This window comes from Aotus nancymaae, unplaced genomic scaffold (assembly GCF_030222135.1).
Source record: "Aotus nancymaae isolate 86718 unplaced genomic scaffold, 86718_ANA_hifiasm-v0.15.2.pri h1tg000064l_1, whole genome shotgun sequence".
NCBI classification, from domain to species: Eukaryota; Metazoa; Chordata; class Mammalia; order Primates; family Aotidae; genus Aotus; species Aotus nancymaae.
The window spans coordinates 4740980-4768727 of record NW_026988479.1 but is presented as its reverse complement, the minus strand read 5'-3'; the positions used below and the strand labels follow the sequence as shown (position 1 = coordinate 4768727).

Sequence of the window (27748 nt, the reverse complement as noted above, 5' to 3'; positions counted from 1 at the left end):
ATTCTTTTCACAGTCATCTACTTGGAAATAAAATTTAAAATTAGACAATTAATTAGGGGTAATTGGAGAAACAGGTACTCTGAAACATGGTCAGTGGCATAAAGTGACAAATATACTGAGAGGCAATTCCACACTACGTGTAACAACAAAACATGTTTATTTATCGGCTTAGCAGTTTCACTGAAAAGAAGTATTTGCACAAGTACAAAAAAGAGTGAGGGGGTACAAGATTGGCAATGCAAACTGTATCTCATAATTTACAAAAAAGAATAGAAAACCTAAGTGACCTCTGAATGTAGCAATTTAATGAAGTGATTATAAAATATCTGTTTTACAAAGATAATTAAGAGCAGTTCAATGTTTACTCTTCAAATTCTCTCATAATCTGGATAAAATGACACATCTGCATCAGAAAATGGGCTTATTTGAAGACTTAGGGTCTTTCCTTTCATTATTTACCTAGACTTTACTTTCCTTTAGCCAGTATTTATTCTATACTTACAAGCTGGATAGTAGATATTTTAATTAAAATAATTTCTATATACCTTTGATTTTATTTGGTTCCTAGAAACAAATAGGAATTAGAGAGCTTTATTTGCCTTTTATCACAATATTACAAATGAATTCTTATCTTGTAATGTACTTAGCACAGTTCCTATTAGGCTACCAATGCGTGTTCTTTTCTCGCTTCTGTTTCCTACACATTCTTCTGACATTTTTGAAAGCCACATAGGAAATTGGAGGCTATAGGAAAGCAGGCAAAGCAACCCATCATCTCATGAGTGTGCATTTTATAGTCAATCACTTGCCATATATCACTTATCTGTATGAGAATGGGGAAGTGTTAGAGTCCTGTTAGAAATCAGTTCCTGGATGGCATTTCAGCACTTAAAATTTGAAAAGAATTTTGGGAGAAGAATCCTACTGACAACATCTCATTCAACTGCTCAGCCAACCAACAAACATTTCCTGGAATGTAGGGAGTAATACATTTCATCTATTTTCTCTCAGATCTGCTTAAATAATTAATGTACAAATTGCCCGTGTGTACGTTATTACTTGGGTTAAACTTACTATTCTGCATTAATTTAATTAATTTCAAAGTACTTAATACATAGCATTTTGAAAGGTCAGAAAATTAATGCATGGGCCAAAACATTTTCTATCTCTACTTCTCATTTTCATTTTATTTAACATAGGATTTGCAATGATGCCAGCTACTGTTCTAAGTATCTTACCGATTCTTAACAGGAAGATTCTGAGGCACTGGGAGGTTAAGCAAATTGTCTAAGGTTACACAGCAAGTTACCTGAGGAGCTTGGATTTAAACCACACAATCTGGCTGGTGAGCCCACACTTAAGAGATCCCAGAGTACTGCAAAAGTAAACTTGTTTGCTCTGGACTTTCATTTTCACACATTAATGACTAAGTCTTTTTTCCCCTCAAACTTATTAATAATAATGAACTTTTTAAAAATTTGTTCAGTTTTAGCTATATGTAAAATATGCTTTTTCTAATTGGCAATTTTTTGTTTTGTGTTGTTTGTAGGTTGTAGCATATAGAAATTTTTTTATTGTAGGTCAAATATTTATATATTGAGAATTTCATACAATTCATCTTAACCAGAAGTAACTTTATGCATAAAGGAAAAGGAAAAAGATGTGGCACTGGAACACCAAACTCAGTAACTATTCTGCCACATGGGACTTGTATGTCTTTAAAACAAATAATATAACCACATTGGTCTTTATTTTTCTCCTTGTTAATAGGGGACTACTAAGGCTTGTTGATCACTGCTATCTGAAAGATAGTTTAACCTGTAAAAAGTTATCATCAACTCTTGCATACAAAACACATACTATCTACTACTATCCTAAAGAACAGTGCCAAAGCCTTAATTATGAAAGATGGACCCTTCCAAAACATTTACACAGCTGATATGATTCCTAGAAAATATAAAAACAAGCAATCTCAAGAAATTTTAGCTATATTGTTCATGCACCCAGAAAACTAAGAGCCAACTGTCTTTATCTCATTCTCATAAAAGATAAAATGGAAGATTTCAAATGATTATATTAAGAAAGTTAAGGTTAAGTGCCTGCAGTTCTGTTTGAAAACTGAAGCCAATTGGGCCAATAGATTTTTGAACATGAGCTTTTTCATGACTTCATTAAATATCCTATCGTCTGCTAAAATGAGATCCCTTGGTGACCAAAAGGATCTTACAGACTAGCATGTTCCAACCAAGTGACAGATAAATACAAAAAAATGGTATAGAAAATAGAATTTCCAAGTAACCCTTTTCTTCAATAGTCATTTCCTCTCACTTTCATCATGTCATTTTTCAGGTAACAGTCTTTAAGATAAAAAGTGCCACAAATTGTTATAATCAAATGTATAAATCACATTTTACTTTTCATAATGGGCACTCAGGAAATGTGGGCCTTTGATGATAATGACTTTAGAATTATTTTTCTATTGGCTTGGGTAGTCAACTGAGAGTATAAAATACAGCTAAATAAGCTCAATTGTAATATTTAAAACCTGATCTTTACAGATTACTGAACCTTTGTGGCATTTAAAAATATATTCTATACTTAGATTTATTTCCTTAAACACCACTCATTAATTTGAAATAACCAAATTACTTTGATTTTCAGCCTTAGGACCTGGGCTGATGTTTGGCAAATATAAATGGGTGTGAGTGTCTGTGTAAAGTTTAGTCAAGAAAAAGGTAACAATAAGACTGCATTAAAGTGACTCTTTCCTATCTTACAAATAATAGCTTTGTGTTAATGAAACGAAATGACATATGTGAACACTTCGTACAACTATACATCTCTACAGAAAGTACATTATTTACAAATACAAATTTATACTATTCCTGTTGTTCTATCTTCCAAAGTCCTGCACAAGTACTTTATCTCTAAATAATTAAGATTTTCAATTCAACATAAAAGCTTGGTGTATTTTCTTTGATCTGAGTATTAATAGGGTCTCTTACAGAAAAGAAGTAAAACCAGAGGGCTAAAATCATACCAAACACGCAATACAGAGTTACAACATTACTTCATGCTTTCTTTCCGTCTTGGAATTTATCTGTGACTTACTATTTATTCAACTTATCTCACATGTAGACTTCAAATCCATACATGGGTATGAATCGCTTCAGGTTTAATTCAACAGCTACCAGAAGGAATATATATATAGATGGTAATTCTCATTAATTCAGTATGTGCCAGAGTAAATTAACTTAGAATTGAAGACATATGTTTTGCTGAATTAGATTCTTAATTAGTAATACCACAGACCTCTTATACAAACTGAATTAATTATGTTAATAAAAGCACATCTAGAAAATATTATGCTATTTAGAGTTCAGTACCTGAGTGCCAAGAAAACAGATCATTGTGATTGTGTTCATTACCTTACATACATACAAAGTAGAAAAACACAAAACTTCTAAATCCAGTTGCATTAATTAATTAGCACACATATATATGTACTATTATGATCCACAAATAATAGAACTCTGATGATTTACAAGTGGATTATATATTATACAAAGTGGTGAGCTAGAATTTCCCTAATATCATTATAAAAATACTTATTATAAAACATGCTTGTTAAATTTAAAAATAGACCTCGGAAGCCATAGAATGCATAAAAGTATTTTTATTGAGGTGCTGAAGAGTGTGTTTTTAGGTAATATTATTAATTTATAGAAGTTGAAATTGGTAAGAGTTTTAAATTTATTGCTGAAATACATTGTTGTTTACACAAAATATAGCATGATATATTGAAAAACTATCATCCTGCATTTTAAGCCCTGACTCAAATTTTTATCTGTATCTTGGCAGTGCCCAGGTATCCCCTTGAAAAGAAGAAACTAGTATCTTCCACTCCTTAAAAATTAAAAAGATATGACTAGGTTATTTTACGACTAGTTCTTCTAAGGAAGAAATTATACTGTTTTGGTTACTTCTAACTTTACCCTAATTGGTAACAATGAATCTTGGAAAGCATTTCTCATTCAAATTTCACATGTTGAAAGCTGAAATAGTATGTGAACCTGACAGGAAGGGGAGTAAGAGGATGCCAGAAGAAAAGGAGAGAAGGACTGTGATAAATACATGTGTGCACACACACACAGTGGTTATTTCTCATAAACTGGCATTGCATCCAGTGATCTTGCTAAGCTTAATTGTTAGCTCTAGTCGCTATTTTAGATTCCTTAAGATTTTCTATGTGCGTGATCATGTTGTCTGCAAATAAACACAATTTTACTTCTTCCTTTCTATCTACCTGCTTCTAATTTTTAATTAATTTTATTCTGTTTATTTTGCTTATTGTTGTGGCTAGGATTGTCATCACAATGTTGAATAGAAGTGGTTAGCAATTCAAGTCCAGCAATACATAAAATACATAATCCTTGTCTTATTTTGCGAAATATGTGGTTTTTCAAAATTAAGAATGATGTTGACCATGGGTTTTTTGTAAATGTCGCTTAACAGATTGAGGTAGTTACATCTATTCCTAGTTTGTTGACAGTTTGGATCAGAAGTAACTGCTGAATTTTGTCAAGTTACGTTTCTGCATATAATTGGCATTATTACACTTTTTTTTTTTTAATTTTGTTTATGGTGGTGAATGGCACTGTCAGATGTTTTAAAAATAGCCACCCTTGCAGTGTTAGGATAAACTCTTTTTTGTCATAATGTATCATTCTTTTTATGTATTGCTGGACTTGAATTGCTAATCTTTGTTAAGGATTTCTCTGTCTATGTTCATGTAGAATTACAATGTAGTTTTTTATTATAATTAATCTATCTTTTTTGGTATCAGAATAATACTGGCCTCATAAATAGTAATAGGGAGTATTCCCTCCTTTCAAATTTCTTAAAGAATTTCTAGTACTTCTTTTTTAGATGTTTGACAAAGTTTACTAATAAAGCCATTTGGGTTTGTAATTTTCTGTGTGGGGAAACTTTTAATTATTAATTCATTGATAGGCCAGGCGTGGTGACTCACATCTGTAATCCTAGCACTTTGGGATGGTGAGGCAGGCGAATCACTTGAGGTCAGGAGTTTGAGACCAGCTTGGTCAACATGGTGAAACCCTGTCTCTACTAAAAATACAAAAATTGGTCAGGCGTGGTGGTAGGCATCTATAATCCCAGCTACTTATGAGGCTGAGGCAGGAGAATGGCTTGAACCTGGAAGGCAGAGGTTGCAGTGTTGAGAAATCCCACTCTGGAATAATTTATTTGGATTATTTATTTAATCTCACTTGTAACCATATGAGGTAGAAAATACTTTTCCTCATTTTAAATATGAAACAACAGAGTGTCAGAGAAATTAAATATCTTATCCAAAGTAACACAGCTAATAAGAGGCAGAGCTTCTTGCTCTTAAGCAAGAAGTTACATAGGAAGCCTAGATAAATTATTGTGCTCTCATATGATGGATTATTATATAGCTGTTTAAAAAAGTAGATTTATACAAATGGCATGAAATAATCTCCAGGTAACAGTGTTGGAGAAGTTATTTTTAATATATACAGCTAATAAAAGATTAGAATTCAAACCGTATAAAGATCTCCTACAAGTCAATAAACAAGGAAAAATGTTATAGAACACAAACAATATGTAATCCCATTTACATTGTATAAGCAAAATTTTGTGTATGAAAAGCTTGTGCTATTTATGACCCTATAATATGAAAATATAATAAGAATGGAATTATCCTAAAAGGATAATTTTGTATAAGTATTCATTTAGAAACTCTCAACAAAGATAACTGAAGAAAAATTTGACATGGGAAAGAGCATATGGTGATGCTGTGAACACAGAAATATGAGTAAGAGGTCGGTAATAACTAGGAGAATGGCAGGGATGGTCATGGAGTGATGTCATGGAACATTATTGATATGGATGAATATGATATCAACATTATTGATATGAAGACATGAATCATGACAGGTCTATTGATATGAATGAATATGATAACATTATTGATATGAAGACATGAATCATTACAGGTCTTGCTTGTTATAAGTTCTTTTGTAATGTAAACGAGTGCTTAAAACACTTCACTGAATTTTGCAAACATATGTATGATATAACTCATTTTTTTAAGATCATTAATTTGGATAATTTATATAATTGATTTAAAATAATTTGATTTTAGCTAATTAATTTGGAAATTAAGAAACCTATTTTCTGGTAGTTCCCTTAATTTGGAGAAAAACAGGTCCAAAATATTGCACATGTAATATCTTCTATTATACAAGGAAGATGATAATTCAAACTGACTCCTTAGAAGAGAATTTCATTGACTGGAAGGCCCATTTTTTTCTGTATACCTTGAGGGATTTTATATGGAAAGTTTGTTGGGTGAGAGAAGTGGAGAGGTGAATAATTATGCATGACAGAGGGTGAAGAATTCAGAATATCTGGAAACAACACTGAAAAAAAGGAGGAGAGCACAGATGGACAGGGGAGAAAGCATGGGAGACAATGAAGTACTAGACGGAAGAGGTCTTCCAATATACTGTATTTCCAAATATCCTAGGTCTTCATCAAAATTTCCTATAATTCCTAAAATGACTGGTCTGAATCTGTTTTCTGGGAAAGCAGTGAAGTGCTTAAATGTTCTATGCAAGTTGATGCAGGGAAGCCAAGGCAACACATGCAGGTGCAGAGTGAGGGAAGGGGCTCAGAAAGGATGTCTATGCTTTTTAATTCCTTAACCCAAGGTTGGACAGAAATCTTGAGTCAAGGCCTTAGACTCTTGTGGGCTTCAAGGAATTTCCTGGAAATCTTAGGGCAAAAAGGCCTTCAGGTAACCGAAGATGACTTATTTAATCTCAATGAGCTTCAGCATCCTTATCTATAAAATCGAGTGACTACACATACCTTAGTGAGTTTCTGTGAAAAATTGGCCATACTTTATGACAATATGTGTATGGCATATAGCAGTGTTCAGCAAATAGTGTCCATTATGTTTTCGTCCTCAAGCCTTTGTTTTTAAAAATCAATGCAAATGAAAACTACAGCAACTCCATTCATTTATTTTCCTCTTGTGATTTGAATTTTACTAAAGGTAGAGGTGGCCAGGTGCAGTGGTTTATGCCTAGAACCCCAGCACTTTGCGAGAAGATGAGGAGGATCACTGAGCTCAGCAATTCAAGACCAACCCAGGAAAGACAGCTAGAACCCTCCCCATCTGTAGCAAAAGAAAGTAAAAATTAGCTGCACACGGTGGTGCACACCTGTAGTCCCAGCTACTGGGGAGGCTGAGGTGGGAGGATTGCTTGAGCACAGGAGTTTGAGGCGGCAGTAAGCTTTGATCACGCCACTGCACTCTAGACTGGATGACAGTGCAAGACTCTATTTCTAAAAAGATACAAGCAAACAAAAAAAGATAGGGATGCCACTTGCTTTTTTCTTTTTTCTTTTTTTAGACACAGTCTCGCTCTGTGGCCAGGCTGGAGTGCAGTGGCACTATCTTGGCTCACTGAAACCTCTGCCTCCCGGGTTCAAGCGATTCTCCTGCCTCAGCTTCCTGAGGAGCTGGGACTACAGGTGCCCACCACCACGCCTGGCTAATTTTTGTATTTTTAGTAGAGACGACGGGGTTTCACCATGTTGGCCAGGATGGTCTCGATTTCTTGACCTCATGATCTGCCTGCCTCAGCCTCCCAAAGTGCTGGGATTACAGGCCTGAGCCACCACGTCCAGCCAGGGGTGCCACTTTCTACCTGTTCTTGTTGCTTTGATTAAAAGAAGAATCTGGTACTTTTCCAATTCCTTGAGATAATGTTCCTTGTCATTTACTATCTACCACTGACATAGCACAGAAAGCTATTCTAATTATTTCACATATGTTTTCAATTTTACTAGCACCTTTAAAATGTCTAAGAGTATCCCACATTATTATTAAAAGATAAAATAAGCATCACAAGCCAGATTTGTACTAAGGAAATGATACCAAACTCTAGGTTATTATTTTATTAATGACAAAAACACAATTGGTTTCTCTTACATAGCAATATCCTATACAGCCCTTAAAATGTAATTTCATTTCTAAAAACTAGATTTACACATAAGCATTTATTTAAGCAGGTCAGCTGTTTTCTACAAAATGTGTAACCTTACTACAGCCAAAAGAATTTGTAAATACAGTTTATAAAGCACTTCAAAAACCTATGTTATTATTATCGTAGTTATAACCATTTATATCATTGTGATGTTTCTCTGTTTTCTCTTTCACTTATATTGAATTTTTTTTAACTCTCTAAGGCTAATTTATTGAAATCAATTTAAGAATAATGAGAATAGAAGGGGAGACAAGCACTGAACACACGGTTGAATGTGTAGTAAGAGATAATGGAAAGAAATAAGAGAAGGATTAAGTAGACAGTTGATTATGGAGCTCCAATAGAGAGTCTGACATATTCTCTTAAAAGTCTATGGTGAGTTATTAATAGGTTCAGAACATGAACACGTAAGACCATGTGACCAAGGACCCAAAAATTGGACAGTGTACACTTGTGAAGACTTGACAGCCAAAGGCAAGAGCAGCCAAGTTATTAGAACATTTACTAAAATACTACAACTGAGCTAACTATAGGCAAATGCTTTGGAGACCTTTTAAACCATATTAATGTGCAGTGTTAGGGTGTCCCCGAGGACACTTTAGTATGTTATTCCAAAGCATTTCAAATGGAAATAGGGGTTTCCATATTCTTAAATGTAAAACACACTCTAAATACACATCAGTGGCTTTATTTTTCCTCTTTCATCTTTCCACCCACTAACCTCCTTTATGATTCTGCCTCCCTCAAGGGAAAGTTGTATCAATGCACAAAACTGTGTAAATTCTTGGGGCCTGACAAAGAAAAGGAACTACAGAAAATGAAAATGCAAAATAAACAATCATGGACATTAAATTAGTAATGAAATCTATTTCTTTAATTCACCAGTTTATCAGCTAAGACTTGGATCTGACTTTCAAATGATACTTACATGTCTTGTCTGTTTTCCTCTGACCATTCCAAAATCTCTCCTGATAGAATTCCTAGGCATCATTTTATCCCTTAAAGCTCAAACAGAGTGTAAGACTTACAGGAATTAAATTTTGATCTAATCTTCACCTACAGTCAACTTAAATAGAAGAAGCATATTATTGAAAAAATTATAAAGATTTCCTGTGTACATCTCAATATATTATTCTAAAAAAAGACTTAAATATTAAATATAACCATTCAGACAGCATTTCCTTTTACTTCCTGAGCCAAGTTATTTCCACGGCAACAGTTGTAACTAGATCTTCATAAATGTTCACTTCCTAAAATGATAGTGATTCAACACTTGCTTTCATATCAGATTTCATAATTCCAAGATGCCATTAGTATCATGACACACCTCTATATAAGAGCTGCTAAAATGAGAAAATGTTTCACTGGAATTAACTAAATACAGCATTTCTATCCTTTACTGGGTTTCTTTATATCATTAATAAATTAATACTAATAAATCAATACTACTCTCCATCGTAATTTCCTATGGTCTGGAAACAACTTTTGAAACTTACATTACCAGAGAGAGCATATTGCTTAGGTTTTGAATAAAAAATATTGTACTGAAATCCTAGGTTACGTTTAACTAAACACATACAATAATGTTATACAAGCTGACATTTAGAGAATAATTCTGAATATTTGTGACTAAAACCCACTTCCTAAAAACATTAGTTTGGATTTTGTTCACTTGTCTGTATTTGTTTGCTTGATTTGAACTCTAACAACTTTGCTCTTTCTCATAGCAGTAGGACTGAAACAAGAGTGGAATCTGGAGTCTGAAACCTGGATTCATGTCCTAATCCTGCAAAAACACTATCTGTGTGACTTCCTATTTTATATTCCTTATTTGTATGCCTCCAAATGAGTAGCTTGGATTACTTGTTCTCATAAATCCTTTATGGAATTTAAATCTGGTTAATGGTTTGAAATTGGTCATTTTAAATACTGTAATATGGACAACTAGTAGCTTATTTTGTTCCTTTTTAATCAAGACTCCACTCTGTTTCAGGCCTACTGCTGTGAAAAAGACCAAAGTTGTTAGGGTCAGGGTTCAAATCAAGTAAACAAATAAACAGCGTGTTTGAAAACACCCCTTAACAATTGCTCTAGTAATAATCATTTTCACAGAGAAAAAAAAAAAACAAACAGGTTTTGCATTGTTTAAGGTAAAATTTCTTCCAAAACTGAATTTCAGATTAAGTATAAACCCTCCAATCAAAGTCCCAGCAGGTTCTTTGAAGGTACTGACAATCTGATCCTAAAATGTATACAGAAACATAAAGAAGCCAGAATGGCCAAAACAATTTCTTATTTTTATTTTTATTTTTATTTTGAGATGGAGTCTCCTCTGTCTTCCAGGCTGGAGTGCAGTGGCACAATCTTGGCTCACTACAACCTCTGCCTCTTAGGTTCAAGCAATTCTTGTGCCGGAGCCTCCTGAGTAGCTGGGATTACAAGCACCCACCACTGTGTTCGGCTAATTTTTGTATTTTTTAGTAGAGACGGGATTTCACCATATTGGCCAGGCTGGTCTCAAAATCCTGACCTCAGGTGATCCACCTAACTCCCAAAGTGCTGGGATTACAGGCATGAGCCACCTAGCCTGGCTGGCCAGAACAATTTTGAAAAGAGAAAATCAAAGTTAAAGAACTTAAATTTCCCACATTCAGAAAATACTTAAGTGACATAAATCAATACAGTATGGTATTGACATGAGGATAAATATAGATCAAAACAACAGTATATAGTTCAAAAATAAACTTGCACATTTGCAGTCAATTTACTTTTAACAAAAATGCTATAGCATTCCATGAGGAAAATATGGTATTCTCAACAAATGGTCCTGAGATACACTGGATATGAACAAGCAAAGAGAAAAATTTATACTCTTGCATCATACACAAAAACTAATGACTCATAGAATTGAATGTAAAACTTGAAATTATGGAAATTATGGAAGAAAACATAGGAGAAAGTCCTTGTGACTTCGGGTTAGGCACTGAGTTCTTAGATACAACATCAAAAACATGTTCCATAAAAAAAAAAAAGATAAACTGGATTTTTATCAAAAGTCTCAAAAATTGGCTTTAAAAGATACCATTAAGAAACTGAACAGATAGCCAGAGACTGGAAGAAAACATTAGCAAATCACGTCTGGTAAAATATTTATATCCAGAATATAAAACAACTCTTAAAACTAAATAGTAGAAAAAAAATCTAAATAAAAAGTTGGCAAAAGTTTTGAGTAGACATTTCACCAACAATAACAGATATAACAATGGCTATGAACTGGCACATGAACCGATGCTCAATATAATTAGTCACTAAGAAAACAGAATTAAAACCACATGAGATACTACTGCACATCCACAGAAGTAATCCAAAAGACACAATAGAGACACAGAGTAGATTAATGGTTGCCTGGGGCTGGAGATAAGAACAGAGTGACTGCTGACAGGTATAAGGGACACTTTGAGTTGTTAGAAATGTTCCAAGACTAAGTTGTAGTGATGATTGCATAATTCCGTAAATGTACTAAAAACCATTGAATTGTACACTTAAACCGGGTGATTTTTATGGTATGTAAACAAATATTGTTGAGGATGTTGAGAAACTGGAATCCTCATACATTACTGGGGGGAATATAAAATGGTATAGTAATTTGAAAAAAGTTTGGCAGCTTCTTAAAATATTGAACAAATGTACTATATGACCTAGTAATTGGAGGACTAGGTATCTATCTAAGAGGAATGAAAATACCCATCTACACAAAGACTTGTACACAAATATCTATAGTGGCATTATTCATAATAGCCAAAAAATGGAAACAATCCAAATGCCCACCAACTGATGAATGAATAAACAAAATGTAGTATTTCTGGACATTGGAAATAATCCATGAAGAAAAAAAGAATGAACTACTGATACATGCTACCACTTGGATGAAACTCAAAAACATCATGCTAAGTGAATGGGGACATACACAAATAAGCAAATTTTATATGATTACATTTACATGAAAGACAAATCTATACAGAGACACAGAGTAGATTACTGGTTGCCTGGGGCTGGAGATAGGAAGGCAGTGACTGCAGATGGGGATGAGGGACCCTTCTAGTTGATGGAAATGTTCTGAAACTAAGTTGTGATGGTTGCACAGTTCTGTAAATGAACTAAAAACCACTGAATTTTATGCTTAAACTGGGTGAATTTTAGGGTATGTAAATCATACCTCAAAAAAAGACGTTGGAAAAAAGGCAGTCACAATATCCTTTTTAATTTGTTACATTTTAAATACTGAATTACCCTGAAAAAATCAGCCTGACATATCCATGAACGTATCTTACTAATGAGAGATAATTAGGCGGCACCTGGAAAAACTTCTACATAGGAACTTTAATCTTAAAATATCAATTCAATATATTTTAAAACATTACTAAATAGAACCACCTATTTTGAATGGACAAAATTTTAACTGGAGACCTACAGAGAAATTACCCATGTTAGCAAACAAAATGGGGTACTAAATAATTAAGTTTATAAACAGACAGCTATTTCCACAATAAGTTCCTCAACTTTTAAATGTGTTAATTATATTTATATACAAATATTATTTCCATGATGAATTATTCAGACCTTCTATCTTGTAATAAAATTTTAAAGTTCTATTTACTTCATCTGTAAGAATATCACCAGAGTCAGACAATACAAACACACTAGATATGTTAATTATATATAATTTCCTCTGTCAGTAACTTAATTGTCTATCTATAAATTGGCCAGACAAAAATATTTGGTGGTAACATCATAATCTTATAACGGAAATGTGCCCATCCCACTTTAGTTGCTATTACATACATTCAAATCCAATTTATAATGGAGAAAGACCAAATGCATTAATCTGATTAGCTGATATAATCACCTGTTTGTTCACTGCTCTTAGCAGGTTAATTTTTTTTTTTTTACTGTTAATTCTAATGAGCTTTACAGGATATTTGACATTGACCACTGATTTTCTAATATTTCATTACAATGTGCCTCTGTCTTCCTTTATCTACATCTGAACTTGGCAGTATGGTAGGTCCCTTTCAGTCTAAAGGTATATTTCTTCTTTGATTTCTGATAAATTTTATTTTATTATAATAAATATAATACTATACTCTATATGAATAGATAATATATAATTATATTTATTATTAGAAATATAATGATATAAATATATAAACATTGGGAAACAGCTAGAGTAATTCTTCTGCTTCAATTTTACTGATAAAATTGCTGATGACTGAAATTACTTACTTCTATTTAATATTTCCAGATTCTAGAAGAGGAAGCAGATTTCAACTTTTGTTTTCTTTTTATTTGAAGAGTAGGAAAACACTCATGCTGGCAGGAATGTTCCATTGTGTTATCTTCCAGCTAGTTCACAAGTATAACCTGTTGATTTATAATTTTAAATCCAGAGAATCCTTTCTAGCTCACCAGCATCTGAGTTGGTTTCTGGGAAGATATTATTAAGTAAGGACAGGGCATATCTAATTTTACTATTACTAGAACTTGCAAAAGAGAGCATATAAGGTGCAAAATTCATGCAAGATCCTTAGGGTATGAAGTTTGGTGGATGCAAATCCCATAGTAAAGGATCTTCAGCTCTGTTTTCAGAGCCACTAGAGTGGATGCCCTCAAATTTTAGCTTACATAATGAGATACCTACCATCTTACACCAGCCAGAATGGCTATTATTAAAAAGTCAGAAAATAACAGATCCCAGCAACATTGTGGAGAAAAAGGAATGCTTGTACACTGCTGCTGTCAGTTTAAATTAGTTCAACCACTGTGGAAGATACTGTGGTGATTCCTCAAAGACCTAAAGACAGAAATACCCCATTCAACCTGGAAATCCCATTACTGGGTATATACCCCAAAAAATAGAAATCGTTCTATTATAGAGACATACAGGTGTGTGCTCATTGCAGCAGTATTCACAATAGCAAAGGCATGGAATCAACCTAAATGCTTATTAATGGTAGCCTGGATAAAGAAAATGTGGTACATATACACTATGGAATACTGTGTGGCCATAAAAGAGAATGAGATCATGTACTTTGCAGCAACCTGGATGGGACTGGAGGCCATAATCCTTAGCAAACTAACATAGGAACAGAAAAATCAAACACCACATGTTCTCACTTATAAGTGGGAACTAAATGATGAGAACACATGGACACATAGAGAAGAACTATAGACACTGGAGCCTATTAGAAGGTGCAGGTTGGGAGAAGGGAGAAGATCAGAAAGAATAACTAATGGGTACTAGGTTTAATACCTGGGTGATGAAATAATCTGTAAAACAAATCCCCATGACATGAGTTCACCTATATAACAAACCTGAACATGTATCCCTGAACTTAAAACAAAAGTTAAAAAAAAATTACCTTGGATTCTTTTTGTTTACTTATTCATTTATTTTGAAACAGGGCCTGGCCTTGCCTGCCTGCCTCCCTCCTTCCCTCCCTCTATTCCTTCCTTCCTTCTTACTTTCCTTCCTTTCTTTTCCTTTCTTTCCCTCCTTCCCTCCCTGTCCGTCTCTTTCTCTCATTCTTTTGAGATAAGGTCTCACTCTGTCACCCAGGCTGTAGTGCAGTGGTGCAATCATGGCTCACTGCAGCCTCTAACTCTTGGGTTAGGTGATCCTCCTACCTTAGCCTCCTGAGTAGCTGGAACTGTAGGTATGTGCCACCACCCCAGGCTTATTTTTACCTTGGATTCTTTTTAAATTCATTTTTTAGGTTTGACACTAAATCTGGGGTAGTAATTATTTTTTAATTTCCTAGACTGGAGTGCAGTGGCACGATCTCGGCTCACTGCAACCTCCACCTCCCGGGTTCAAGTAGTTCTCCTGCTCAGCCTCCTGAGTAGCTGGGACTACAGGTGCCTGCCACCATGCCTGGCTAACTTTGTATTTTAAGTAGAGACAGTGTTTCTCCATGTTGTCAGGTTGGTCTGGAACTCCTGACTGCAGTTGATCTGCCCGCCTCAGCCTCCTAAAAATCCTTATTTGTAATAGATACTACCTCTACCAACTACCTCTACCTCACCAAAACCGCCCGTCCATACATCCCACTGCCTGATTTTGATCCTGGTATCTACACACCACACTTGAAGAAATAGTACATCAAGGAGCATGGTCAAATGGCTAATGATGTAGCCTCACTGCAGAAGTGGTCTTATTTTAAGTAAAGCCAGGCTGAGGCTAGTAGGCTACAAAAGAGTTGAGGGCAAAATATCCTTATGTTTATCCTTTGAATGTGCTCAAGAAAAAAAAAAAATATGTTTAGATCTCGTTTATTTTAAGTGGAAAGCAATAGAAAAGCAGAAGCACTTAGTAATGCCAAAACGGGCCTGGGCTCGCCAGCACCATTCCCTGATCATCTGAGTTAGGGTCTAAAGAGTTAATAATTTATTGCAGATATATGCACATTAATTATGAGATGAAGTCAAGTTTCTCTCTTTGGAAAAGGCAGGCACTAAACTATCTAATCCCTAAGGTCCTTCCCAACACTGCCGTGTAATAATTCTATAAAAATATCTGGGTAGCACTGGAATGGCTAAGCTCCCATTTTCTCACTTCTCTCAGTCTAGGGCTTGGCATTAGAATGATGATGAGATGGATGTGCTCAATATAGCTGCACCCTAAATGCACTCTGCATCAAATCATGGTTTTCACTTTGCAAAGGGAATCTTAAAACTTCCTTTCAGGAATCCTCCAAATCATAATTCAAGAGGGGCTCCTGTTTCTCCCACTGCTCCAAAACAGATCCCATCTACCAGGAACCTGGAACTCCTCTGATTATTCTTCCTTTTGCGAATACAAAGACATAAAACCTTCTGGGGTAAAAATGTAATCACAAATAAGCGGAAACATTCAATTGTGCAGGAGCTCAATAAAAAATGTGCTCTTTTAGTGTTGCATAAAAATATTTTCAGGCTCCTATAAAGAACTTTGTTATTTAAAAGTAAATTATATTTTATTGATCAGTTAACAAACTTCAAATAAATAAATACAATTATTTAATCGTTATTAAATAAAATTTCTTCTCATAAAATTGATCCGTGTCTTAATTCTCTGAGAAAGAAGATATAGGTTAACACATGATTAAATAGTTTATTTTTAATGTACAATATAGCTTATTCAATTGGCATGACATTTCTGTTTATTCACTATATAGCTTTCTTTAATGAAGACTAATGTGTCTACATATTGCTCCTCTCATTATCCAGAAACTTCTCTCACATGTAACTATATTATCCATGCCATTCTAAATGCTAAACTGGAAATCCATAGAATGCCATAAAGGTAGGTACACTTAAAAACCAGTTATTTCATTTATAAGGAGAGGTTGAGCACTTTCTATATCAAAGAACTGTGATGAACTCTAAGAGGATAAGAAGTTGAGACAAATAAAATGGTTCCTTCAAAACTGTAAACACCTTAAAGCAAAAAACTATTTCTTCTATCTTTTCATTCTCTGGGACTTCAACATAATAGAGAGATATAACTGGTCCATTACTGCTGAATATTTAGAGAGTTCTAAATTCTGTAATGAATAGGCTTATACATACTTTTGCATATATAGAGATATTTCTCTAAAATTGACAACTATAAGCAGAATTGCTGAAAAGGGTAAGCATATTAAATGTTTTAATAGATACTACACTAAAGTATATATTGACTCTACCAATTTACTCTCCTACAATATGTAAGACTAAATGTTCCCCAGTTATGTCCACTGGATAGTCTCAGTTTGCATAATTTGTGCCAATCTTATGAACCAAAAAAGATGTTTGAGAAAATTTGCTTTTCCTAGCTTACCAATAAATCTTCCGAAAATTGAGGTTTATTTTAAATTTTTGTGTCCTTTTCAGCATAAAGACTAAAAAGTTAATTGTTTAATCACTGGATGGTAAAATTACAGATGATTTATTTTGTATATTTTCTAAGTTTCCTATACTCAGAATATATTATAATTAACATTTCTTTTAAAATACTTTGGAATTAGAAATAAAACTATATAATAGAAAAATAAGATATATAATATATAAGGAAATTTGGAATTAGAAATAAAATTATATAATAGAAAAATAAGTAAAAGATGGCCAGGCATGGTGGCTCACACCTGTAATCCCAGCACTTTGGGAGGCTGAGGCAGGAGGATCACCTGTGGTCAGGATTTTGAGTCCAGCCTGGCCAACATGGCAAAACCCCATCTCTACTAAAATTACAAAAATCAACCGGGTGTCATGGCAGGTGCCTGTAATTCCAGTTACTTGGGAGGCTGAGGCAGGAGAATGGCTTGAACCCAGGAGGCAGAGGTTGCAGAGAGCCAAGATGGCACCACTGCACTCCAGCCTGGGCAACAGAGTGAGATTCACATTGCAGGGTGGGAGAGAGAGAGAGAAAAAAAAAAAAAAAGTAAAAGATATGAATGGAAAGTCTATAGGAAAGGAAATGAGTATAAAAAATATAAAGACATTCAACTTCTCCATAACAACAAAAAATGTAAATTTAAAACTATATTAAGATAAAATCTTTTACCTATTATATTTCACAAAGGTCAAATTTTTTACTAATAACGTCCATACTGGTAACAGGACAAGGGAAAGAGAAACTCTCCTACTTTACTGGTCTGAGACTGTAAAGTGGTACCATCTATATGGGGTGCAATTAAGCAGTATCTCTCCAAATTACCAATATATACGCTCTTTAACACAGATATACATTACAGGCAAAACAGCATTTCCTCAGAATCCTATATATTTAGCATTGTTCTTAATAGGGAAATATTGTATTCAATCAAATATCCAGGAACATCAAATTGATTAGGTAGATTACAACAGATACTTGGAATCAGATATAACAGGACTAAAGAAAAAGGGAATCTCTTTACACACTCAAATGTAATAATACCGTGTGTGTGTGTAAACAGTACAGGTTTAAAAAAAGCTATAAATGTATACATGCATATATATTTGTTTATGCATAAACTACCTACAGATCAGACACTGTAAGCAGATAACCCTGGTTACATCTAGAAGGAAAACTAAGTACTAACTAGGAAACAGGTATTTGAGGAAGATTTTTCATTGCATACCTTTTTGAAGATTCTATGTGGTAACGTCTGAGTCCTTATAATTTTGAAAATGATTTCCTTTAGCCTCAGATTTGAATGATTTTTTTTCTGAGCATATAATCCAGGATTTAAAATGACTTTTCCTCATAATTCTTATGTTACCTGATCCTCTGGCACCTACTATCACTGATTCAATTCTCCAAAGTCAATCTGACACACATCCCACTGTACATCATCTCTCCTCTATTAAATGTGCAGAATTTCTTTCTCTTTGATTTTCTAATATTCCATCATTGTGTATCTAGATTTGGGTCCCTCTTATACCATGCTGAGTTTCATGGTTGGTCTTTTAATCTGAAGGTTTGCGTCTTATCTCTGATAAATTTGTTTCTGATGCAGAAAAAAAGAGTCTCCTAACCTCTACCTAACGAACCTTGGTTATGTTAACCATTTCAATTAGAATCACTGGTCTCTTTAACCTCTCCCTAAGTAATCTTGGTTATACCAACCAATTCAACTAGTATACACACACCATCTGGAAAATATGTCATTGAGGTATACAGCATGCTGAATGCTCATAGCTAGCAGACACTTCCTTTGTCTTAAAGCACACAACTATTTCCACCAGTCAGCCTGAGTATTTACCAATGGTCAGCCATATTTGTCTGAATACAGGTAGGTACATTTTATAATTGTATAATTTAATCGATATTTAAATATTAAATATGAAAGCCAGTGAAATCTGAGTGCAAAATATGTCTTGAAAAAACAAGTAAGTTATTTAAAACTTTTGCTATAATTTTGAAATGAAACAACTATAAAGAATAAAATTTTTTTAAATTTTACACATAAACTGCTTTGCATTTTTCTTATTTTTAGTTCAGAATATGAAAACCTGATTGAAAATCGCTTGTGTTATATGCTGAGCGAGGATTGTCCAGAACACCATTTATCACACCTACCCTCTACCCTCAAAGAAGTAATATCTGGCCTCACATCCAAAGTGTAACTGATAGGTAAAGTATTACTGCATGTATTTTTTAAATTCAATATTTATAGTGATTTTTAAAAATGTATTCGTGTTAGAGAAATGTTTGATCTAGACCTATGATTCATGGCTCACAACTGTTTTTTTTTGTTTGTTTTTTTAAATATTCATTTTGGCCACTGTATTATGCTCTAGGATAGTTTCTGGTCTTGATCTTCCATGTCACAAATTTACCTGTCAGTTCATCTATTGAGTTTTTATTCTAAGTAAAATATAATTTCAGTTCCATTTTTATCTAATTTTTTTAAGGATAGCAGTTTTTTCTTATTTTTTAAATGTATTTTTTTCCATTCATATATACCTGCTCTTATTCCTCTGAGCATTAGATTTCTGTTATTCTACTTATTAATTTTTTGCTTCATGTATTAATATTCATTTTTGAATATTAACAAGAGTTTGACATACTTTTTTACAAGGTTTTCTTCAAAATGGAATATTCTTGGGTGTCAGCTCATATTTTCTTGGTTTCTCTGCTCACCTATCTGTTGTGCCTAGTTCAGTTTCCTCAGCTCTTCTTGAGTTAGGGACAGATGGGACCTTTGACTGGGTGCTGGAAGCCAACAGCTCAGCTTTTGAGAGTAGAGACTATTTCCTGGGTGTCACCCACATGCCTGGGTAAGCTCTGCCTCTGTTCTCTGTTCCTGTGTTAGTGACACACATGTGGCTTCTAGTGCTTGGCAGAATGGGATGACAGAAAAAACAAATCCTGCTCTTGTTCTAGGGTACCTTTCTGCTCACTGCATTGCCTTTCCCTGCGTGCACAGCAGCACTTCTGGCATGGCTCCTGCCATTCACAGATGTTTTCTAATGACTACATGTTTCCTTTAAGCCAAGCCAAACTGTTTCAATCTTTCAGGAGATATTCGAAATATCTGAAGTCCTGATGACATTCTCTTCTAATACTGCTTTCTATTTATTTAGAATATCTTTTCTATCATTCCTAAGATTTTGCTTGAATGAAGAAAGTAGATATATGTGGTCAGTCTGTAGTCTTAATTTTTTCATTTGGATGTTGATTGAGTCCACTTGCTCTCCTTGTTATGTGTTTATTTCCCCTTACTCATTCCTGCCCTGACACCAGCTTTCACACTGCTAACTGATATAGCGCCTCATCTAAAGGGGACTCATAAAAATATTTAATTGTTCAAAATTTTCCACAGCATAGAATACTATAATGCAAATAAGAGAAAAAATATTGAATTTCGAGAAGGCTCCAAATTCTGTATCAAAAGCTAATCAAAAGAACTACTGTATAAAACTCTTAAATGGCCGGGCGCGGTGGCTCAAGCCTGTAATCCCAGCACTTTGGGAGGCCGAGGCGGGTGGATCACGAGGTCAAGAGATCGAGACCATCCTGGTCAACATGGTGAAACCCCGTCTCTACTAATACAAAAAATTAGCTGGGCACGGTGGCACGTGCCTGTAATCCCAGCTACTCAGGAGGCTGAGGCAGGAGAATTGCCTGAACCCAGGAGGCGGAGGTTGCGGTGAGCCGAGATCGCGCCATTGCACTCCAGCCTGGGTATCAAGAGCGAAACTCCGTCTCAAAAAAAAAAAAAAAAAAAAAAAAAACTCTTAAATAATAAAAGGTGGCATTAGTTTTAGTAAACTCTCAATTTAAGTAGGAAAAGGTGGCACTTGTTTTAATATCCACACCTCATCATCTGGAAAGAATAAGTAGTCTGCCATGTCAATAGTCCATTTGAAAAAACACATAGGCCAGGTATATACTAATCGACTTTATTTTGGCCTAGTGCTTACAAGTATGTTTTTAGTAAAAAAGCATTATGTTAACTTTGAGCAAAGATAATTGTTGCACAGTTTCATGGAATTTAATTTGTTGCTTTTGTGTGTTTTAAATTTTAAAGATGATTTTAAAATATCATAAAGTACTTCAGATGTTGTTCAGTGATTTTTACTGAGTGCCTACTTTTTAGTATAATGCGTTGAAACAGAAAAGAGATGAACAAAACAGTACCATCAGAGCACTCATGGTATACCTATATTTTCACATATCTCAACCTATTGTATTTCCCTGTTTACATCAGTAACTGGTAAGCTAGGTTGAGAGCCCCATGAAATATATTAAGACTGCTTCATCTTTTTGTATTGTCTATATCTGCAAAATGCCCTAGTCATAAGAGTTGTTTAATACATATTTAATTGATTAGCAGTAGTATATTTACATGCTTATAAGATCTAATATATGGCTCAAATAAGATTGTTATTCAATTCTACACTAATCAGTACAAAGAGAAATAATAGCACGTCATAGATCAATTGCTAGATATATAAGTATAATTTGTAGATTTTATATATAGAGAGATCCAGATATGAGATCTAGAAACATTAAAAACTTTGAAGAGGCAGCCCTTGCCCCTCTATCCAAAATCTCCATTTTGGCACTTTTCCTTTAATAACACAAGTAAGAGTATTACCTGGAGAGTAAATTGGTCAATCTCACAAATGTTCACTTACTGGATAGCTGAGGATCTAGTTCCTTTGGTAGAGACTTTTTGATCCTTTTAAATATGTTATGATCCAAAGATGTTGAAAAGTTCAGGTACCAGTAGGCAAAACTTACTACCAAGAGAGGGGAAGGGAAGGTACAGTTAATAATCTACCCTCTTCTCTGCAACTAACAATAAGAAAGCTTTCCCTTAGAAGACAATAATTGCTGCAAACTAATGGCAGTTGCATTTCTAAATGATTCACCCTCTCTGTATCAATGTATCATGATTCCTCACATTAGAATTACAGGATCACAGAATTCTAGAGATATAAAGAACAGGAATGTAGTTCTACGAATATTCACAGTTAGAAGAAGCCCATATTCTAGCAGATAAGGCTTTTGAAGTCTGATCTCTAGACTTTTTAAGATCATTTCTCTCTATTGCATCTTCTGGCCTAGTCATAGGAGATACTCTTTTTCATTCCCTTGACAGGTCCTACATTTTCACACCTCCATTCAGTCTCCTCCCTCTACCTACAACACTCCAGCTTTCTTTTCTGCCTGGCAAAATCCTCTCCATGGTTTAAAATCCAGTTAAACTTCTGCTTTGGGAAGCATTCCTCACCTCTCCCAAGGGATTTTTACCTTAGCGTAACATTTGATTCGTCGTGCTGGTTTGTCACTGTCTTGTGACTACTTGTGTCATTTCCACCTATACATGATATATTTCTCTTAATTTGTGAGCCCCTAAAAGGCAGAACATTCTAGCCTCTAACACAAGACCTATAATACACTAAATATCCAACAGAATTTTAATCCCATCATCCATTTTTTAAATTAAATCATCTAATTCTCTCATTTTACTTATGGAAACTGAAGCCTAAAATGATAAGGAGCTTGTCAATCATCAGGAAACAGACCTTTTCCAGAGTACAGATAACAACTCTCTCCACCAGCTCATAAGGGAAAAGGGCTGGCATGTTAGAGTCTAGAGTAACAAACCGACCCTTCTTGGCTATTTGCTTAACTTTTTTACTGAAAATCTAACTCCTAACACTGTATTGCTGGCAATGGCAGTTTTCCTCATAACAAAGACTTCCCAGTTCAGAACATATACATATGTGGCTAATAGGAAAAGTGAGTAAAAGTCCAACATGATAAACAGGGAGGTATGTCAAACTCCTATTCAGTCTATGAAAAACCTACTTATAATTCTAACTTTGCTTCCTTAAGTATGGAGAGAAGGAATAGGTCATTTGGAAAATCTGACCAAAAGTGCACATTTCAACACAGTGAAATGCTTTATTCCCCATTGCTCCTACCACACCAGGAACTTTCTATATGTGATTATTTCATCTCCAGCCAAAACCTAGTGGACAATGAAATCTCCACAAAATGTTTTCCCCAGTGAAATGTTCAAATATCTGTTCCACAGAAAACCTTTTTATAAAAGCTTTTCATGTAATTTTTCCATGCATTTTTTTCACTCATGTCTAAAAATGCCCATATTTGAATATTCATCATTATGAGCCCTGTCCAACAATTTACATCATTTGACTATGGGATCTTGGGTGGCGGGGGGTAGTTTTGGGTGGTTTTGGTTCTGCTGATATGTTCTGCTATCCCCTGCTGTTGGATTTACTCCAAATAAGCAGGTTGCTTCCATGTAAGTTCTTGTGGATTTCCTCAATGGCTCGATATGGACAGCAAAATGAAGCCACAAATCACAAGGACATGTTTTACATTTTATGAGTTTTGTCTCAAACCCATTAATAGTAAAGGCCATGTTGGTGTTGCACAACAACGTGAATGTACTTAATGTCACATACCTGTACACCTAAAAACGGTTAAAATAGTAAATTTTATGTATGCATATTTGAACACACACACACACACACACACACACACACACACACACACACTAAGGCCAACTTATAGACGCTTGTCCCAACCCGAGTCTTGACAGAGGAAGAAAAATCAAATGATGATCTTCATTGACAGAGCGAATGGCTTTAACTTTCCATTCCAACAAGCCTTTCAACAAGGCTCTCCACTTTGCTCCTTTCCTCCATAGAGTAGAAAAAAGAAAAGGAACTACTGTCAAATGAAATGTAAATCACAGAACCATAACCCTTTGAACAGGGATTGGCTTCTAATGTCACCGATTACTCAACAGCTCCAGTCTCTCGGATGAGTCCCTCCCAACTCCTATCTTTCACAGGAACAGTGAACAGGTGTCCAGGATGGCTGTTGATGTGTTTAAATTCTATACAATTGTCAGATTAATTCCCTATAGAATTATTCTTGCAACTTTGAGGTAGGACATGAAAAAGCTCTAAGGTAACAGATGAGGAACTGATAGTGAGGGGCAAACACGGAGGAGATTCATCAGTGAGCAGACTGGTTGTCTTTCGAGTTCCTGAAAGACATCACGTGGTGGGCTTAGTTTAGAAAACCCTAGAGAACAGAAAGAAGTTGAACCATTGGGAAGAAGTTACAGAAAGGCAGAGTTTCACGTAGTTTCGAAAGACACATAACCATCTGAAAGGAGAAGGGCATTTATCCATCCAATTAGACTTCCGATTCACATAACTGCTCTGGAGATGTTCCATGGGAGACAAATGATACAGACACCTGAAGGTGCAGTCTAGGGCGAAGCTCAAAAAGAGCAGGCTGAAAGGGGAGAAGGTGCATGCCAATCATCCAGATCTATGGGGCAAGAAGAGGAGAAGCAGGGGAAAATGGAGAGCTAGGGAAAGAAGGACTTACCAGGCCACCTCCACAGGTGCTGAAAGAGGCCAGCGAGCCGGGATGCCGCAGCACAGCTCCGGTGTAAAAGCAGCCTGCGTCGTCCTGCGCGGGAGGGTGCGGGGCGGATGCTGCCCCCGTGGGGCCGGGACCGGGATTTGGCCGCTGTTCCACTGCGAAGCGCGGAGCCAGGAAGCGGCCGTCTCTCCGGAGCAGCAGGTACAGGTCCCGAGAGAAGGCCGGGATCCGCAGCAACACTTCGTCGCCATCCGGGTCTGCAAGCTGGGCCGGGGGCGGGGACGGGGGCGGCTGCGGGGGAGGCGGCGGCTGCCACGAGGCCGGGGCGCCCGGGGACAAGGCGGCAGCCCCGCTGGATCCCCGCGGCAGCTCCTGAGACTCTAGCTCCTCGTCCTCCTCTCCCTCCGAGGGCGGCAGGGGCCGGAGCCGGGACTCTGACCGGCCCTCGGTGGGCTCCTCCAGAGGCACCGGAGCCACAGAGCGCACTTCGCGCGAGCTGCCGGCAGCCTGCGCCCTGGCGCTACCACCGCCCCCAACGCTGCGCACCCAGCCCGAGTCCGCGCTGCCCCCGCTGCCGCCAGCCGCGTCCACAGGCTCCCGGCGCCAGAGCGCAGGAAACACGACTTCCCACTCCTCGCGGTCGGGGGCGAACTGCAGCTCTGCGGGCGGGGCAGACAGAAGTGCGGGGCTTAAAGTGCTGCGGTTCCAGTAGCACAAACATTTCCAAGCTCACAATCCATAGATACAGGGTGCTCACGTTGAATATGATGGAGACCACCCGTCTAGCCCCCGAAACTCTTTGCAACCCCCCAAAGCCTTGCGATCAGATTACAGACCCCAGCTTTTCAGAGTAAAAGTACGATTATATTGGGGACGAGGGAGAGAGGACTCAAAGTTTGCTGACCGCACTTCATTGTTGAAAAGAAAACCGGTGCAAAGACTCCAGCAGGATTAAATGATTTCCTCTAGGTACTGTAAGCGTACCTTGGCAAATATTACCGCCCTAATTAGAAGGAAACTATTCCACATACGGCTGGCAGAAGTGCGCTTCATTTCCGAACTTGACCCCTTAACCTGCACCTCAAGCTCATTTTTATTGCTACCCACTGAGCCCTGCTCTCAGTGCACCGGTTGCACCAGCCCTGTCTACCCGTACGTTCGCGGTCTCTGTTGGGATGGCTGGAAAAGAAGCGAGAAAATCAGGGAAGAAGTTACCTGAAACGATCCCATTCAACAGGAACCCCAGCTGGTAAAGGAGGCAACAGCAGCAGATGTGAGTCAGGCGCATCTCGCGGTTCTTCCCCATACTGCGCTCCCGTGGCCGCAGCTTCTCGCCCGGCGCACGCCTCCAGCGCGCGATCCACTCCGGGCACAGCGGCCTCCCCGGAGCGCGAGGAGGCCGGGCAGCGAATTTGCCCAGGCCCTTTGTCTGCTAGGGGAGGGGGTGTTCGGGGGTAGACTGTGTGACTCCAGGAGGCCGCTGAAGCCCTGGCGGGGGTGGGGTGGGGTCGGGTGGGGGGAGGAGCGGGGAGACAGCCCCGCGGCCCCGCAGCGCTCGAGCTCCCTGGCGAATTAGGTGGTGAGTCTATTTTCTGTGTTCTGGACGCTGCAGGAGTTTCCGAGGCCGAGCGGGCTAGTGCTGGAGCCCCACGAGACAGACCCACAGCCAGCCGAGATCCGGGAGTGCTGCCTCTGGACAGGCGGAGGACTGCCCAGCGCGGGCAGGAGAGCTGTGGTGTCCGAGCCGAGGCTCGCTGCCTGCACCCGCGCGGAACGGGCGGAGGCTGGTGTCACAGTCTCAGCAACTTGGTGTGCCAAGCTCCGCACACTTCTCAAGCTTCTTGGGATACAACGCTGAAGTCTCTCACCCGCAGCGGCACGGGAGGGAATGAGTAGGGAGATGGGAAGACAGGACTAGCGACATCGGGTGTAGAACAGAAAAAAATCAAGCACATCTGACCAGAAAAAGGGATCAAGGGGTGCCCGCCAAGCGTGACTTTGCGGGACAAAGGTCCCAGAACACCATGCACGTGCTCAAATGCCGGTTGAAATGGGGTGGGGACCCAAAATCCCTCACCTGACTATTGATTGGCCACTCGGGAAGGCCTGATTTGCATCCTTCCCCTGCCCCCCACCAGTCTGCTGAGGTGTGTGCAGGTAGAAGTACCTCCCCCTTCCCATCCCACTCTTCACTCCAGCTCCTCTTTTTGTCACATTCGCACATCACACAAAGCAAAAATTAGTGCAGACTTGAGCACAAAACTGAAGCCTCATTTTCCAAAGGCTTTTGATTTGTCTTCCATCTTTGTCTGTCGGAATTTTCTAAGCCCGGAGATAATGTAATTCATCATGGAACGTGCTTTAAAGGCTCCCAGGACAGTAGCCACCCTTACGTTTTAGAGCCTCTTTTCCTTCCTTATCTCTAGCTCCCCATTCATCAGTACTATCAGTTTCTTTCCTTCCCCCACCCCATCTCACTCACTTACACACACACACACACACACACACACACACACACAGTACTAACAGGAGTAAGAATAAGGGAATCAGCATTAAACGTTATATTCTAAAGATCTCAGATCAGGTGAGATTATTTTGCCTTCTGTACTCTTTAGGTCTACATAAAAAATATATTTTTGCTGTTCCTGCCCTCTTTGGGGGCAATTCAACCCCAAACATATTTCTTTCTTTGTTGCAGCTCTCTTCATGGTACCTACTCCCCTTTCCACATGTCTCCCTCAGCCACATCAAAGCGTTCACATCAGATTTAAGGATGATTGATCTGAACTGCCATTTGCATCCTCTGGACTAGGCCAGACACTTAGAAATGAGAAGTAATGCAAATCAGTTTTTTTAAAAAATTCCAGCACTGAGGTTAGTTCACCACATCCTTTGTTGTTTTACCTTCTGTTCGTTGTGTCAAAGGTGACTACTATGCCTTTAAGGGAAGCAGACGATCTGATTTCAAAGGAAAGCCATTGTTTGAATTAGCTGGGTCCTAGAATACTTTCTTTGAGTTGTCCAGAGTTTAGAAACAAAGGCAAAAGCACTCTAGGTGAGTTTGTCAAGAGTGATCTGCCTCTAACCCCTATCTTATAAAATCCCTAATGCTGGAGTAACTAAGGTGTGTGTTTTCAGATGCTCAAGAATTATCTGGGTTACTTAGAAACCTAAATGCTTCTTTTCATGAGACTTGATTATACAGATTTAAAGCTAGGCAAAAAAATCAGAGGCAGTTTACTTTTTGAGTATAGCAAGCTATTAA

General features: G+C 37.2%; 1 protein-coding gene and 1 long non-coding RNA gene across 2 annotated transcripts in view; one reads left to right on the top strand and one right to left on the bottom strand.

Moving 5' to 3' along the window:
- The window catches only part of LOC135270622 (uncharacterized), a 371213-nt gene extending 352011 nt beyond the window's left edge, over positions 1–19202 (top strand). Inside the window, exon 4 of the long non-coding RNA XR_010338760.1 lies at positions 19097–19202. This is a non-coding gene — a long non-coding RNA (uncharacterized LOC135270622). The remainder of the gene's footprint in view (positions 1–19096) is intronic.
- ADAMTS19 (ADAM metallopeptidase with thrombospondin type 1 motif 19) overlaps positions 1–25884 on the bottom strand; it is a 255323-nt gene extending 229439 nt beyond the window's left edge. The window contains exons 1-2 of the mRNA XM_012447921.3: positions 25699–25884; positions 24487–25142 (exon numbers count right to left, since the gene is read on the bottom strand). Coding sequence (XP_012303344.3) covers positions 24487–25142; positions 25699–25789 — 747 coding nt within the window. The 5' untranslated portion in view covers positions 25790–25884. The remainder of the gene's footprint in view (positions 1–24486; positions 25143–25698) is intronic.
- Positions 25885–27748: the final 1864 nt, after the last annotated feature.